The sequence below is a fragment of the Alnus glutinosa genome, chromosome 13, assembly GCF_958979055.1.
Source record: "Alnus glutinosa chromosome 13, dhAlnGlut1.1, whole genome shotgun sequence".
NCBI lineage: Eukaryota > Viridiplantae > Streptophyta > Magnoliopsida > Fagales > Betulaceae > Alnus > Alnus glutinosa.
Window position 1 is genome coordinate 5,934,397 of NC_084898.1, and position 16,524 is coordinate 5,950,920.

Sequence of the window (16,524 nt, forward strand, 5' to 3'; positions counted from 1 at the left end):
TTATTGCTTATTAATAACCGATAACATTTTAAGAGTAAATAAAGACCTATTAATTTGAAATGTAATGTAATCATTCAAAAATGTTAATTTGTTAAAATTACATTATAATATTGGACCACATCCACAAACTAACTATTCAAAGGCCTATTAATTTTTGTTGGGATCATTAGATTTATATATAATTAAAGCATCATTTCTACACAGGTCAAGTAAACTTTTTGCTTCGCAGGCAAATGTGACTTCAAAAAGATTAGAACTTTAAATCTTATAGAAATATCATGATAAACCAATTTCAAAATCCTTACCACTTGAATCAACTCTTTAAAATTAGATGGGAAAAGTACACATAACCTCCTCAAACTACCACTCAATTGTCAATGTACCCCCTAAACTACCAATTGTGTCAATCTCCCCCCTTAAACTACCAGAAAATGTCAATGTCCCCCCTAAGACCAACAAAAAGACAAAAATGACCCTAATTATTTTTGAATAAGACAAAAATATCCTCATAAATTCAAAAAAATAAAAAATAAAACTAAAAAACTTAAAAAATAAAAAATAAAAAAAATTAAATAAAAAACGAAATTTTTTTTTTAAAAAAAAAGAACTAATTTTTTAATTTTTTAAAAAAGTAAACAAAAAATAACTGATTTTTTTTTAAAAAAAAAAAAACAAATGAAAAAAACAAAAAAGAAAAGCCAGTTTTTATTAAATTAAAAAACGAAAAATAACAAATTTTTTTAAAGAAAAAAACCGAAAAAACAAAAAATAACTGAAATTTATTTATTTTAAAAAAAAATAAAACAAATGAAAAAAAAACCAATTTTTATTAAATTAAAAAACGAAAAATAACATTTTTTTTAAAGAAAAAAAAAACGAAAAAAAAATAATAACTGAAATTTATTTATTAATTTTTAAAAAAATAAAACAAATGAAAAAAAAAAACAGTTTTTATTAAATTAAAAAAACGAAAAAGAACAATTTTTTTTTTTAAAAAAAAATAATAAAAAACAGTTTTAATTTTTTAATTTTTTTTGGAATAATTTTTGTTATTTTATATTTTTTTAATAATTTTTTTTTGTTTTTATTTTATTTTAATAATTTTATGAAGGACATTTTTGTCATTAGGGGGACATTGACATTTTCTGGTAGTTTAAGGGGGGAAATTGACACAATTGGTAGTTTGGGGGGTACATTGACAATGATGTGGTAGTTTGAGGGGGTTATGTGTACTTTTCCCAAATTAGATACAGTGCCAGAGCACTAAATACCATCAAGACTTGGATTAACCAACCCATGCGGTGAGTCCATTTCATGTCATTTATGGGAGAAATTTATGTTTACAAATATGCACATAAATGAGTTTATTAAAACATAAAGCAGTGATAGAGATAAAGATTAGGTACAACATTAAACAACATATTATTTATGGGACCACTACAAAAAAAATTGGTTTTTGCCACTTGCAATTCGCCACATGTACAGTCACTGTACACGTGGCGAACTGTTAGCCACGTGCAAGTGGCCACGTAAATACACGTGGTGAATCCGATCAACACTAATTGCACAATTAGCCACGTGTATTATTATACACGCAGCCAAATGTGAAATTTTTTTTAAAATATTTAATTCTATTTTTTAATTTCTTTTTATTTAAAATATATATATATATATATATATATATATATATATATATATATATTTACTAAAATTCTCCAAAATTATTTTATTTAAAAATATCACAAAATCAAATTACACAAATTAATCAAAACAACAATATTTAAAAATTTGAATACCATTTACTAATAAATGTATTCGTTACTAACAACAATAACTTACACAACAATATTAACAAATTTAAAAATCTTGATCTAATAAAGTTATTCGTTACTAACAAACAAAAAAAATACACAAAATATCTACAAATCTGGAGGACGTCGCTGCGGATCACGAGGTGCAGTCCCGGGCGTGAACTCGCCAACCGGCGATTGTCCCGCAAGAGATGGTGTAACGGACGATGGAGTCCCGAGAGGGGATTGTTGGCTCAGCAATTGTCCAACAGGCGACACCGGACCAATCGTTGTCGCATTACCTGCATGTTAAAAAAATAATTAACCTATATAATATTATATGCAAATTTAAACAAGTAATGAGAACAAATTAAAAATAAACCTAAGTGTATACATAATATGAACCATACCTGCAGGCGCACTACTAACAGACGACGTACTACCTACGTGTGCAGGTGAAGACTGCTGAGTACCAGGGCATACGAACGATAATCCTGTAGAGGACATGAAGGCCTCAAACTGTCGCATGCGCTGCTCCACAGCATCCAACTGTCGTAGGCGCTGCTCCATGCTGTCAGCCCGCTCTCTCTCGGCCCGCACTATGCCCTCCAACCCGTCATTCCTCTCTTTCTCGGCCCGTAACATGATATCCATCTCCGCAATTTTGTTGGCAGCCCAATCTTGAGATGTGCCCTCGGCCAATCCCCCCCGTGTGCCTATACGAGAGATGAACAATTATTTATCTGAAAATTACCTGAAAATGAACAATTAAACTTTTTTTTTGTTCTTAAAAAATCCAAAAATTGTTGAAATAGTACCACATACTTATTTATATTTTATTGGTTTGCATCATTGATTTTATGATGAAGTTAATAAAATAATGGTGAGATTGTTTAATCTGTTCAAATGTTTTAGCATAAATTGCCACAAATAATAATCCACACACCAATTCGTAGTACAGTAAAACATATTACAAAATAGAAAAATAACACAACTGTACGAATATTTTCCATGCATAATGACCAACCACATCAAAACACATAAAATTACACAACAATAGATATTCAAACCCAACAAAATTAACAGCATTGCATAGACCATTATTAATTGCTAAATCCACAATTATTATATGAAACTATTAAAAAAATTAAAAACAGATTTTAAACAAATTAATTTAAATGCACCAAGTTTATTATAGCCAAAAATAAAGAAAAAAAATTAATGCTAAAATTACTCACAAATATTTTTTTTGGGTGTATTTTATGCTCCTTAGCCAAAATGTACCTGCATTAAAACATATTAGTCCCCAAATAATATCCCTCCCAAAATAGCAATTACGTGCAAGGCAGAGAGAGAGAGAGAGAGAGAGAGAGATGTAGAGAGAGATAGAGACAGAGAGATGGATGTAGAGAGAGAGAGGTCCGGACCTAGGGTTCCTACTGTGGTTCGGTTAGAGAGAGAGAGAGAGAGAGAGCTAGAGAGAGAGAGACAGAAAGATAGAGAGAGAGACAGAGAGAGGGAGAGAGGGAGATGTAGAGAGAGATAGGTCCGGACCTAGGGTTAGGGTTCCTGGTTCGGTTAGAGAGAGAGAGCTAGAGAGAGAGAGAGAGAGAGAGAGAGAGAGAGAGAGAGAGAGCATGCACCTATAGGATGGTGCACGCGTGGTGCAGTGACGGCCGGAGAGGGAGCTGGCCGGAGAAGACAGCGGAGGGCGGTGGTCGGTGCGGACGTCCGTGATTGACGGAGACGGAGAGGGAGAGAGAGAGAGAGAGAAAGAGAGCTGAGTGAGAGAGAGAGAGCTGAGGGAGAGAAATGCGTGGATCGAGGGTAGCTTCCTCTGGAAGCTACCCTTTTTTTTTTAATTAAAAAAATAGGCCAGGTGGCGCGCGGGAATTGTCCCACGCAGGTCACCTGGCCAAAAATTGGCCGCGTGGCATAATGCCACACGGCCAATTAGAGACGTGTATACTAATACACGTCTCTATCTGTTTTTTTTTTTTTTTTTGAAAAACGAAAATATATATATATATATAGCCATAAACCCCAATGTTAGAGTTTATACAAGTAACTATAAAGGTATATAGTTTCGGCATGCCGTTTACATGCATGCATGCATGCATATATTATATATATGTATATACAAATATGACAAGATAGTTTTGAAATACAAATACAAACACAAACACATGCAACCCTAAGTGTATGTATTGTACAAATTGCTAAACCGTAAACTATAAATTAAAACTAAATCGTAAACTATAAATTAAAACTAAATCCTAACCCTAAGTATATCTATATACTATACTATACTAAACCCTGACCATAAAATTGAACCCTAAAACCCATAATCTTAACTCTAATCTTAAGTGTATGTACCATGTAATACCCCAAATTTTTATTAGACAACATATTTTTTTAAAACCAATAAAAATACCTATGTTTATTAATTAGTTTTTATTAAAAAGTAACTCTAGTTAATTTAACTAGATAAAAGTTAACTATGGGTTAACTAGATTTTTTTTTAAAAGATTAACTTAGGTTAATCTAACTAGGATAAAAAGTAACCTTAGTTAAAAAAAAAAAAATAAAAAAAAAATAAAAAAAAAAATGAAAGAAGAACTTGCACGGCAAGTTGTTCTTTTCCTTTAATAATTCTTCTCCTCTTTCTTTTCGTCAACTTCTCCCTTCTTCATTACTTTTTCTTTTTATTCTTCTTCTTTTCTCTCTTCTTCCTTCTTCGTTTCTGTACCCGACGAGGCAGAGAGAAAAAGAGAGTGAGACTGAGAGAGAGATCAGAGAGAACTGAGAGATCGGGAGAGATAGAAAGAGAGACCGAGATGCAGAGAGGGAGAGATGGGAGTCGGGAGTAGCGTCGTTCGGAGCCGGGGCCAGAGCTGGAGAACCGGGGAAGATCCGACCAACCGGAGTCCGTTTTTCCGGTGGGTTACTGGGGGTCGTTGTCGGTGTGCCCTGCAGCTGATGACATGTTAGCCTCGATCGTGCGACCCGCAACCCGCATCATCTTCTTCTCCTTCCTCTAAATTCTCTCGATATGCAGCACTCCTTATCTTCTCTACAGAAAATCTTTATGTTTCCTCAGTTCTTCTTTCATTCCAACAAATACCCACAAAAAAAAAATAGAAGTCCTCTTCCTCTTTCGTTTTCGGCTAACAGCAAAGGCAAGAAGAAGATAGCACTCAAACCATTTCCTTCCCATTCGGACAGCAGCAAAGCTGCAGTACGACTTTCCATTCCTTACCGCCTCTTCATCTTCTTCTGCAGAAAAACAGAACAGAAAAGGGGAAGAAAATCCCTTCTCTCTGCCACGGCCAGTAGCCATAGAAGCCTCTCTCCTTTTCTTTCTCAGTCGGTCTACACCCAAAATAGAGCAACAGCTCCTTCCTTCTTGAAGCTGCAGAAAAATCCTCAAAGCAAAATCAAACCTTTTGCTCTCTCTCTCACACCGTAAATCTCTCCCTCAAGTCCCTTGTTTTCCTTTCCCTGGGTGTGTGCGTGTATGTGTAAGAAAACAAAAGAAAGGAGAAGAAGTGTGTGTTCGGTGGGTGTAAGGAAAAGATAAAAGAAAAGAGACTAAAGGAGAAAAGAAAAAGACAAGAAGAAGAGCACTTTAGATGGACCCACTTTCCTCTCTCTCCCGTAAGTTACTTATGCTCCCCTTTTTGGTTTATTTCTTCTTTTAAGGCTCATGGTTTATATATATATGAGAGAAGAGAGAAAGAATAAAGAAAAGGTAGAAAAAGAAATAGGACTTAATGATCACTCACTGTCTATGGGTGTGTTTTACAAAATATTTCAATGATAATTTCTTTGTTAAGTTTTAAATAAACTTTGTTTTAATGTTTTAAGATTATTTATTATCAAGTTATCTAACGCTTTTGATGTTGCTTGTTAAATATGGTTTTTCAAAGTGGGGAGATATATTGGTTAAATGTTTTAATCTTTGGATAGAAATTTTGGTTATAAATATATATAAGATAATTAATTTAAGTCTTAAAACTAAAATATCAGAACGCTCCTCTAAATTTATCTTTGTGTTTTAATTAGGTAAAAGCTCGACCCTGATACTAATGGAAAGTCCAGGTAAGGGGATACAACACCGAAAAACCCCAACAAGATTTTATTATAAATCTTTTGAAAAAGTGTTGGGGAATTTTACAAAGCGTTGTTCATGCGATTTTTAATGCCAAGCTTTATTACTCATATGATATTGTTTAAGAATTTTGAGCATAAATCACAGTTTTGATTAAGAGCATTTTTAAGAATTATGATTTATGCATAATTATAATTAAGACTAAGAGCATTTTAAAATTATGAATTATGCATACTCACAGATATGATTAAGAGCATATTTTAAAGTTATGATTTATGCATAATTACAGTCATAATTAAGAGCATTTCAAAGTTGTGAAATATGCAATGATGAAAAAGAGAGCATTTGAAAGTTATGACTATAGAGCATTCCAAAATAAATGACTCTATTTATGAATACAGTTTTGAAAGAAAAGAGAATCTAAAGTTAAATTCTGCACATGACTACAGTTATAAAAGCGGCTCTTACAGTTTTGAAATAAAGTTTACAAATAAAGCAGAGCCTACAGTATTACAGAAAACGTTCATGTGCAGTAATTGTTTAACCTTGAGGCACTACTACAGTTAGAATTGGTACCCATAGGGTAGCATGACAAGCATACCGTAAGTCGGTGTGTGCTACCATCCGAGGTTGGCCTTCACCTAGGGAAGATCCCCAACCCGGCGACTCTTCTCTGTGACGACAGGCTGAGTCTATAGGTCCTTTGGACAAAGCCAACGTGCGCCGCTCACGGGAATTGGCGGTGTAGAGTCTATAAGAGGTTAAACCACAGAGAAAGGATTAAAGAGAAAACTGATAAAAAGAATATACTGGATCATAATAAACTGTCATTCTCATTTATAAACTGTCATTCTTATATCATTATTCATATTCTACAAATTCTTTTTAATTGTTCATATGCTATGCCACCTGTCCTAAAACAATACATTTCATTTATGAATCATGCTTTAATATGTGTTTTCTTATAAAACATAAACAGTCTAGCATATCACTTCTCAGACAATTTTTCATAACTTGAATCTCTAACTTATACTCAATCTAAAATCACATATTCATACTTCTAAACATCATCGTAATCTTAATATATTCAAAAACACTTAAATCATCTAAAATAAATTAAAATCAATATACTATTGGTTTAGGTTGTAATTCAATTTACTTTATGCAATTCATCATATGTGAAATTAATTCTTAACAGTGAGTAGAATAAATCTGTCATTATGAAAATGACTAAAGATTATGGCATAAATGTTTATAGCATGTTTTATTTCCCCTGGTGTTGTATTTTCCTTACTGAGTTGTCGAACTCACCCCTTCTTCCTCCACCCCTCTCCAGATGACAACCGTAAGACGAAGTCTTTTTCTTGTAAGGGCGTAGACCTCGCTGAGAGCGATTGTTCGTGATGAACCAGCCAAACCCTAATATTGTATAGTATGATTTGTTCCTTTTGGAGTTCATGATTTTGTATAGATTTATAAATAGAAAGGTTTAAGAGAGTAGAAGTTTTAAATTTTTAGTTGTAAATGCACGCTTTTATTTAAAATGTTTGTTTTTAGCACTTAAATTCACGTTTCCCTTATATCCCAAAACGGGGGCGTGACAACATATGTAAGCCATAAACCCTAACTTTAACCCTAATATTAAGTGTATGTACTATATGTAAGCCATAAACCCTAACCTTAACCCTAACCCTAAATATATATACTATATATATAGTTATAAACCCTAACTCTAGGATCAAATGATAGTTCGACCAAGTTTTGAACATTGAACTGGATCAAATGATAGAGGCATGCAATTTTATACTTGTGTAAGGTATGCTATAATGATCGGGACCACAAGGCCAACACATTCAGATGGATGTTCTACGAACCCTAACCCTGAGAGTATGTACTACACATACAATAAATTAAGTCCTAACGCATAAACCATATTCAAGAAACTCAACCTGCATGTAAACCCTAAAACATAACCATAAGTACAATACATACTAAATATAGCACAAATTTATTGTTGGGGTATATAATAATTATTTTTTATATAAATAAATTCAAAAAAATTTAAATACAAGTACTGTACAAAACTATTTAGTTTATAAACTCTAATTTGGTATAGGGTACATAGTAATATTATACTTTATTACAATTTTTTTTTCACTTTTCTATAAAACAAAATAAATTTTTTTCACTTTTCTATAAAATAATTTCTAACTTTTTTTATACTTTATTTTACATCAATCACGGCTCTCGGCCTGTATGGCCTCCTCCAACAGTGCCGACTCTACTCGTAGGCGACTTAGGCGGTCGCCTAGGGCCCCACGGGAAGAATGCCCCAAAAAATATATTTGTTAAGGCCCAATTATAGTCTAATGAGATTCTTAAAAAAAAAAAAAAAAAAAAAAAAAAAAAAAAAAATTCAGATGCCAAACACGCAACTATTAATATGCCAAAATAAAAGAGTCATTAATTATCTTTACTTTGGAAGATTCTGGGTCAGTCCAGGTCGAACCTGGGTTGAACCTCCGACTTGAGTAGGCGACCACGTGACTTCGGATATGAGTATTTCCCCAACAACCAATAGGCAATAAGTCAATAAAGCCCTTGCGAAGATTTGGTTATAATTAAAAGAAAGAGCGCCACTGTGCATTGCATTGGTTGCACGAAGATTTGAGCGATAAATGCTGTTTCAAAACAGTCTCTTTTCTCTATGATCTTCCCAGTCAAGAGTAGGTGCCATTCACTGCAATCGAGACTTTTCGATCACCTTATAACGAATTGAATGCTTCTTTTAATCTGTAAAATCTCTAATAAAAGTGGTCCTTTACAACTTAATTAAAATCACTAAAAAAATTAACTCTTATCTAAACAAACTTGGAGAAGCAGAAAGCAAGGCCACGATGCTTAAAAAAGTAGAAGAAAAAGAAGAAGAAAAGTATTGTGGAGATATGATGTGGTGAATTATGGAGTCTATGTGATAATTCTGCATTTTTTCTGTGTTTGATGTTTTCGGATTTTGAAGCTTGAGCTAGTGAAGGTCAACTGGGTTGAAAGTGGTTGAAAACTTGAAAGTGCAAGTCGTTTGTTTGATGAAATGCCCGTGAGAGATGATTTCGGGTTTGTGGAAAGGAGTGGGTACGAGGTTTTAACAAAAATAATAATAAAAATATTAAAAATGATTATTTTAATAAAATAGATAGAAATATAGATAATCGGATGGATGATAGTTTTAAAGGTGATTATCTAAACTAGCAAAAAGTGGATTTTGGTTATGTAAAATAGATTGAAGTTTAGATGATCCAATGGGGATGCTCTAATAGCCTTTGGATAAACCTTTGTTATATATATATATTCTCCATATATTAGGGGATTTGATTTCAGAGATTTATTGTAATTATTTGATGGTAATTAAATCAATCAAATCACATTGATTGATTACCATGTATATACTTATCAACTCAAACTCTCCTATAAATAGGAGTCTAATGTATTGAGAAAAGATCAAGCAATAAGAGTATAATGTAGCCTTAGGATTTTATTCTGTTAATGTAGGTCATAGACCGAACCACGTAAAATCTCTTTTCTCCAATTTATTATTTCCGCCGTATTTTTATTTGTCTAATGTATTGAGAAAAAAAAAAATCAAGCAATAAAAATATAATGAAACCATAGGACTTTATCATGTGGATGTAGGTCGTAAACCGAACCACGAAAAATCTCTTCTTTCCAGTTTATTATTTTTACTGTTATCTTTATTTTCCTATGTGTTTATCTTTTCTTTCATATATATATATTCCATGGCTACTAAACATTGTCACATTAGCTTTGTGAGATATTTGTGTGTCATATAACATTACTCTTTCACGTGTACCTATATATACTCAACACATAGAATAAAATAATTTTTTTTTTTTTTTAAAAAGGAAGAGGTTGAGAAAAATTATGGAAAGAAGAAGATAAAATAGATAATGATTTGTCCTAATTAGATTATGAACCATGACACATGCATAGAACTAAAGAAGATGCATGAAACTCGACATCTCGCTTTCTCAATGTAAAACATAATTAAATTTTTGTATTCAATAACAAGTGATAAACTAGTTGCTTACTCATCTCCTCTTGTCCGTATTTTGTGCATGTGAGGATGCTTGCGCCGATTCCTATTGATGGATGGGTCTAAATCTCCATATATATGTATGTTAATTTCCTACTGATAATGACGTACTGCTGATCACTACATTACTTCTTGACAACTGGAGGATAAACGTGCATTTGTATTCCTATTAAGCAGATGATGTGAGATGTAGTCATGTAGGGTTACCAACTTACGACAACCTCTTTTTTTTTTTTTTTTTTCTTTTTTTTTTTTATGTTTAATCTGGAATATTACAAACTGTCAGCAAATTAACTCATTTAATAAGGGATGGCTAGAGTGTAGAGGAGAAATGCTAGAGTGTAGAGTGTAGAGGAGAAATGCCTAGGAAGTCTTTTAATAAGGGTACTCTACCGGTACTTGGACGTACGCTTACTAAAAATCTGTTTGGATTTGTGGTTTCAAAAAGTGTGATTAAGAAATAACGATTTTAAAATACAATTTTTAAAAATGCAGTTAAACATTTGGTAAAATCGCAGTTTTAACTTTCAAGTCACAATTTAGCTTTTAAAACTAGTATATTTTTTCTTTGTTTTCAAATTTTATATATATATATTAAAAAAAAAGCACTTTTGGAACAAAACATTTTGTTGCAATTTGGTTTAAAATTACATTTTTGACATGTAAAATCCCACTCCTAAACACTATAAATTTCAACTATGATCTGGTTGCAATGATCATGGAAACTTCCATAACTTCATGATGCAAAAGTGGTGTGGGGGCACAATTTATGGTATGTTGGGTGTACGGTTTTTTTGTATTATATTATATTATATTATGTTTTTATTATATTTAAAATTACGAATACCAAAAACATTTATTTTTTTAAATTATGTTTAAATGATTTAGAAAACTTGAGACAAAATTGAAAAACTTGAGTAGAATTTAAATTTAACAAAACAACCCCCTATATTAAAGAAAAGTAATAAAATATAATAAAAAAAATGTGTTACCCAAACATACCCTTAAGATTTACAAAAACATAGTGCAGAGAGTCGGTGATCATCTGATCTTTCAGCAATTAGCATTATACACGTGAATGCCATTTTCCTTTTTTTTGAATTTTCTATAAAAAAAAATATTGAAAAACATATTTTTCTTATTTAGGTCAGTTTTTTCTCCACTTTTTTATGCATTTCTCCGAAGAAGAAAAAACCAATTATACTACTTTTTGCATGTACGTACGACAAATTTAGTTTTTCAAATATTTTTAAATTGAATACAAATTCTACCAAGATTTTATCAAACTTTTTCTAATTTTGTCTTAAGTTTTCAAACCATCAAAACATAATTTCAAAAACAAATTCTCTCAGTATTCACAATTTTTCAAAAAAATCGCACACCCAAATATCCCATAATTTCCAAATAAAATTTAAAACAACTTTTGAGCCTCACTTGCGATTGTGGCTATTTAAACCGAGTTTGGGCTTAGAACGTAATTATATTTGATCTGTAGAGAATTGGGCCGAGAAGGTATCCCAGCCCACCTAAACCATAATATTGGCTTGCAAATTCAAATCCCACTAGGACAAACCCAATCCTAGGAGTATGTGTGTAACAAGGTATTTGCCCCAACAACTTCGAGATCAAAATGAATATCCAATTTGTGTCTCTTTAGCTTCTTTAACCGCCTTGTGTGGCCCATTGAGGGATGGGATCTCAAGGCTTTTGTTAGGGTAACCCACAAATCAGTGAGACCGAAATAGATGATCGAATGGTCGTGTCAAGAACATTATAAAAGGAAAGCTTGAATCATGTACAAATGACTTTTGATCGTCAGCTAAAAGCTCACTCTCATTTACTTTTAACAACTATATACAATATTATTAAAATTTATGGCTGATTCTCATTGATACGCCATCTCAATTGTATGACAGTTGTATAATAATCTACTAAATAATATTACTCTTTTTAACAATCCCCACCAATAGATACTAAGTCCTCATTTTGTTTGCGGAATATACTCTTAGAATGGAATGAGGTTATTCATACGGAATAGTTATTTTTTTATTTGGCAGGGACCATTTTCAGGTTCCTCTCCAGTTGAACCCTTATGTGAAATTATCAAAATACCTTTATGTATAACCAACTGGTTCCTCTCCAGTTGAACCCAACTGGAGAGCATCCTAATTCCTACGAAAAAGGCCAATAGAATAAAAAAGAGAACGGAGCTACAGGCCAGGATTTGGATTCGGAATAATTATCAGCGTTAGAGAGATGCTATTCTAGACACTTACTATGGTAATGTGATATGGATTAATAGTCATTAGATCAATCATTATTAAAAAAGAAGAAGAAAAGAGATCAACTTAGTTGAAATCGTCCTTAAGGAGTAGCTCAATCGACTGAAAACCACGCTTCATGAAGCAGAAGTTACTAATTTGAATCCATCTTTTCCCTTTTTGTGTAAACATGTAAAAAAAAAAAAAAAAAAAAACTTAATTGAGATCAATGTGACATGAATTGGCAATTAACCCAGTGTTTCCCTAAATAACCCTAATAACCCAACTTAATTTCTAAATTCTTTTCTGTATGGCTCCCTAGCCTCCTATATAATTCGCACTCCCCTCATACCTTTCTTTTAATTCATAGAGACAATATGAAACTAAGGGTATGTTTGGGTAACAATAATTGTTTTTTTATAATATATATATATATATATATATATATATATTATTTTAATTTTTCAAAAACATGTTTTGGTTTTTTTTTTGAATTTAAATTCTACTTAGATTTTATCTAATTTTATCTCAAGTTTTTAATCTAAACCATCAAAACATAATTTTAAAAAACAAATTATATTATTATTCACATTTTTTTTTTTGAATATAATAAGAAAAAAATCACAACTCCAAACGCCGTAAGTAAAGGAGATGATCTAAGATTCTAATATTAGTCTTAGGAACAAATTTATCCATTCATCTTCCACGTGGGTGTGTAGAGAGTGACGTCATTCAGAGATTGAACAGAACTTAGAATTAAGATCCCCTCAAATTTTTTGTCCGAATTTGATACAATTCGGGCAGGTAGTTGTGAGTGAGCATTTATGAGACCTACCTGACTAAATAAAAGTTGGGCTGCCCAACTGCTTATCCGGTCAGGTGAATCTCATAAATGCTTACTCACAACAACTTGCCCGAATTGTATCAAATTCGGACAAATAATTTGAGGGAATCCTGATCCCAGAACTTACGCAAAAGCAAAACGTTTTTAGACGTGGGTTGGGTGCTGTTTGTGGACAAGAACCAAAGACACGTGAGAGCTAGCTTTTGTTCTTTTTGCCCCGACATTAAATTATGGTCAAAGAAGTCAATGGCGGCTGCATGCATCATGAATTAATGGGAACCGACTTTATCTATATAAAAAAAAAAAAAAAAAAAGGGAACCGACTTTAACATAAAGAAAACGATGGAAACTGAGTTTAACAGAAATAAATTAATTCCGTAAGTTTGACTGTTATTTATATAGAAATTAAAAGTTTGATTATGAATTTATGACATGTATTTGAGATTGGAAATTGCATATTTGCATGATCATGAACCAATAAGTCAATAAAGCACTTCGAAAAGAATAATGATTCAATGCCACCTAAATATACAACTTTTCACCACTTTGTCTATGTGGCAAGGTGGTCCCCCACTACTTTTTGAGTTTTTTTATTTTTTAAAAATAAATTAAGGTGAGGGACCACCTTGCCACATAGACAAGGTGGTGAAAAATTGTATATTTAGGTGGTAGTGAATCATTACTCCTTCGAAAAAGGCCAAGAGAAAGAAAAAGACTAAAAGAGAACGGAAATATAGGATTTGGATTCGTAATAACAATAACCCCACTTAATTTCTAAATTCTTTTCCGTACGGCTCCCGGCTTGGCCTCCTCCGATCCCAATATAACTAAGGATGCGTTTGAGATTGCGATTTCGTAGACAATAAGTGCGATTTTAAACTAAATCGCAGAACATAAATTATTTGAGAACTGCGTTTTTAAAAATTACGATTTGAAAACGCAAAAAATTCGTTTTTTCAAATCCCAAGTAAGATTATGCTTTTTCAAAAACGTATAATTTTAAAGGCTAATTTGTAATTTTAAAGGTTAAACTGCGATTTTACCAATCACTTAACTGCGTTTTTAAAAATCATTTTTTTTTTCAAATTACACATTTTAAAATCGTTAATTTAAATCGCACTTTTTGAAATCACAAACCCAAACGGACCTTAACTAATAGTCTAAATTTTTTTTCTTTTTATCAAAAAAAAAAAAAGAAAAAGTGAAAAAGTAAATCGTTTAAGCTTAACGTCGGTCAAATAATAAAGAAGGCCTTCAACAATTTGGATTTTGGATTTCTTCAATTCTTCTTACATAATTTCATCTTAATAGTCTTCGACCATTCAAATTAATTACTAAGTTATTTGTTTTTTTTAGAGCATGAGGAGTGGCAGGTATGTAATCAAACTTTTACATTAATTAAGCATTTTTAAATAATAATATATAGTTTTTGGTACACATTTTAATTATATGAAATAATAATTGTATTTACCTAACATTATATATGGTGAACATCAATAATTCTAGTTCCAATCAAATTCTAAATTAACAAGCCAGACATGGCAAAAATAAATTGTAAATTATATTAATATGTTTTAAACAATAATTAAATTTTGTTAAATTGTTTATTTATTCCGTTAGTTCTATTATTTAATATTTTATATTAATTTTATTCAACTTTAATTATTTTTTATTTTAACAATTTTTTTTGCCTCTTCTGAATTAAAATTATATATACATTTGAGTGGGAGGCCGCAATCAGCATTTAATGTTGGCTAGCCAATGCACTGTGTTGAACAGTCAAGAGAGAAAAGAGACTGTTTTGGAGCCATTCACCGGCCCTACTCTTGACTGGGAAGATCATACAGAAAACATTCGGTGTTTTTTCCATTGACACTGCAATCGAAACTTCGATCACCTTATAACGAATTGAATAATGCTTCTTTTAATCCGTAAAATCTCTAATAAAAGTGATTTTAATCTGTACGAAAAAGGCAAGAGAATAAAAAAGAGAACGAAGCTACAGGATTTGGATTACGTACGGCTCCTGGCCTGGCCTCCTCCGATCCCCATATAACTAATACTAGTCCCGGAACTTTATCTTCACACCGAAAACCTCCAACAAACACGAACTTTCTTTCTTTCTTGGTTTTTTCTCGGTCTGATCGATGGAGGCTTCTCTACGACTCTCCCTCCAACCCAGTGGTTCTCACCCTTTGCCAGAAGGAAACGACGATGAAAATAGAGAAGTTTCACCGGAACTACCTCTTTTTTCTAAGGACAAGACAACAAATGAGAGCAGTTCCTCCTTTCCTGAATGTAACGAGAAAAAACCCATCTTCCATAATTTTATGGGTCTTCCAGATCAGAACGATGATCAAGCTGATCAAGTCGGTGAAGCTGAAGGGCTTGATCAGATCACCGAGAGCCAACATGGATCGGAGGAGATTTCGTTGGAATTGAAGGTCGGTTGCGCTTCTTACACAACCGAAAAGAGAGAAGCAGATGAAAACCTCCTTGGCCGTAGAATCAAAAGAATGAAACCTAGTTGCAGCGAAGTTAGAGGAGAAGAGATGCCTAGCCGTGTTTCATTGGAGTTGAAGCTGGTCGTTGATCCCTGGGTTATCAAGAAGACGATCGAGACAAGCGATCTCGGGGATTTGTCGAGGCTCTTGTTGGCAAGGGATGGGGTGAAGAAACATATCTTGCCCCAGTGGGATGCAAATCGCATTGAAAGCTTACATGAAGGGGTGCAAGTTTGTGTTTGGGATCGTGATACCAAGTCTGAACATCAATTGGTATTCAAACGATGGCCAAGTAATGGGAGTTATGTTCTCATTGGAAAATGGAAAAAGGAATTTGTGGAGAGGAGGGTCCTGAACAAGGGTGACGAGATTGGACTTTATTGGGATCAAACCAATTCAAGATTTAATTTTAGGATTCTCAACCGGGCTTGAACATGTCTGTTTTCTGTTACTTATGTAGAAAGAGAAGCAATTGTCTCTTAATTTGCAGTTTCGTGTTGCTGCTGTTGTAGTTTGGGGGCAGCTTGTTTTTGTCTTTAATTTGCTGATGCAGTAGTTTGTCTCTTGCTTTATGTTGTAGTTCTGTTTTGCTACTGGTTTCGATCAGTACGTAGTTGTACGTGTGGTTTTCTTTTGGTGAGATCCAGTCTTTAATGGAGTGATTTAATGTTTGGTGTTTGGTTATAAAAGTTTTAATTCATCAAAAAAAAAAACTTTCTCTTTCTCTTTTGGTGTTTGGTTATAAAAGTTATAGAAGGTTTGAAGGTGGGCAATGGATCTCCACTTTCTCTTTTTCGTTTCTCTCTCTCTCTCCTTTTTTTATTTATTTATTTTTATTATTATTGTTTTAAATATTTTGGACATAATTGGTACGTCGCATGAGGACTTGGAATGACAGAAGTG

At 32.7% G+C, this 16,524-nt stretch overlaps 1 protein-coding gene across 1 annotated transcript; it reads left to right on the plus strand.

Annotated features, from left to right (window-relative positions):
• The first annotated feature begins 15,669 nt into the window (after nucleotides 1-15,669).
• On the plus strand, nucleotides 15,670-16,053 carry LOC133854063 (B3 domain-containing protein At2g33720-like). Its single transcript, XM_062290093.1, has one exon. It carries the CDS (start codon nucleotides 15,670-15,672, stop codon nucleotides 16,051-16,053), a length of 384 nt encoding a protein of 127 aa, XP_062146077.1.
• The last annotated feature ends 471 nt before the right edge of the window (nucleotides 16,054-16,524 follow it).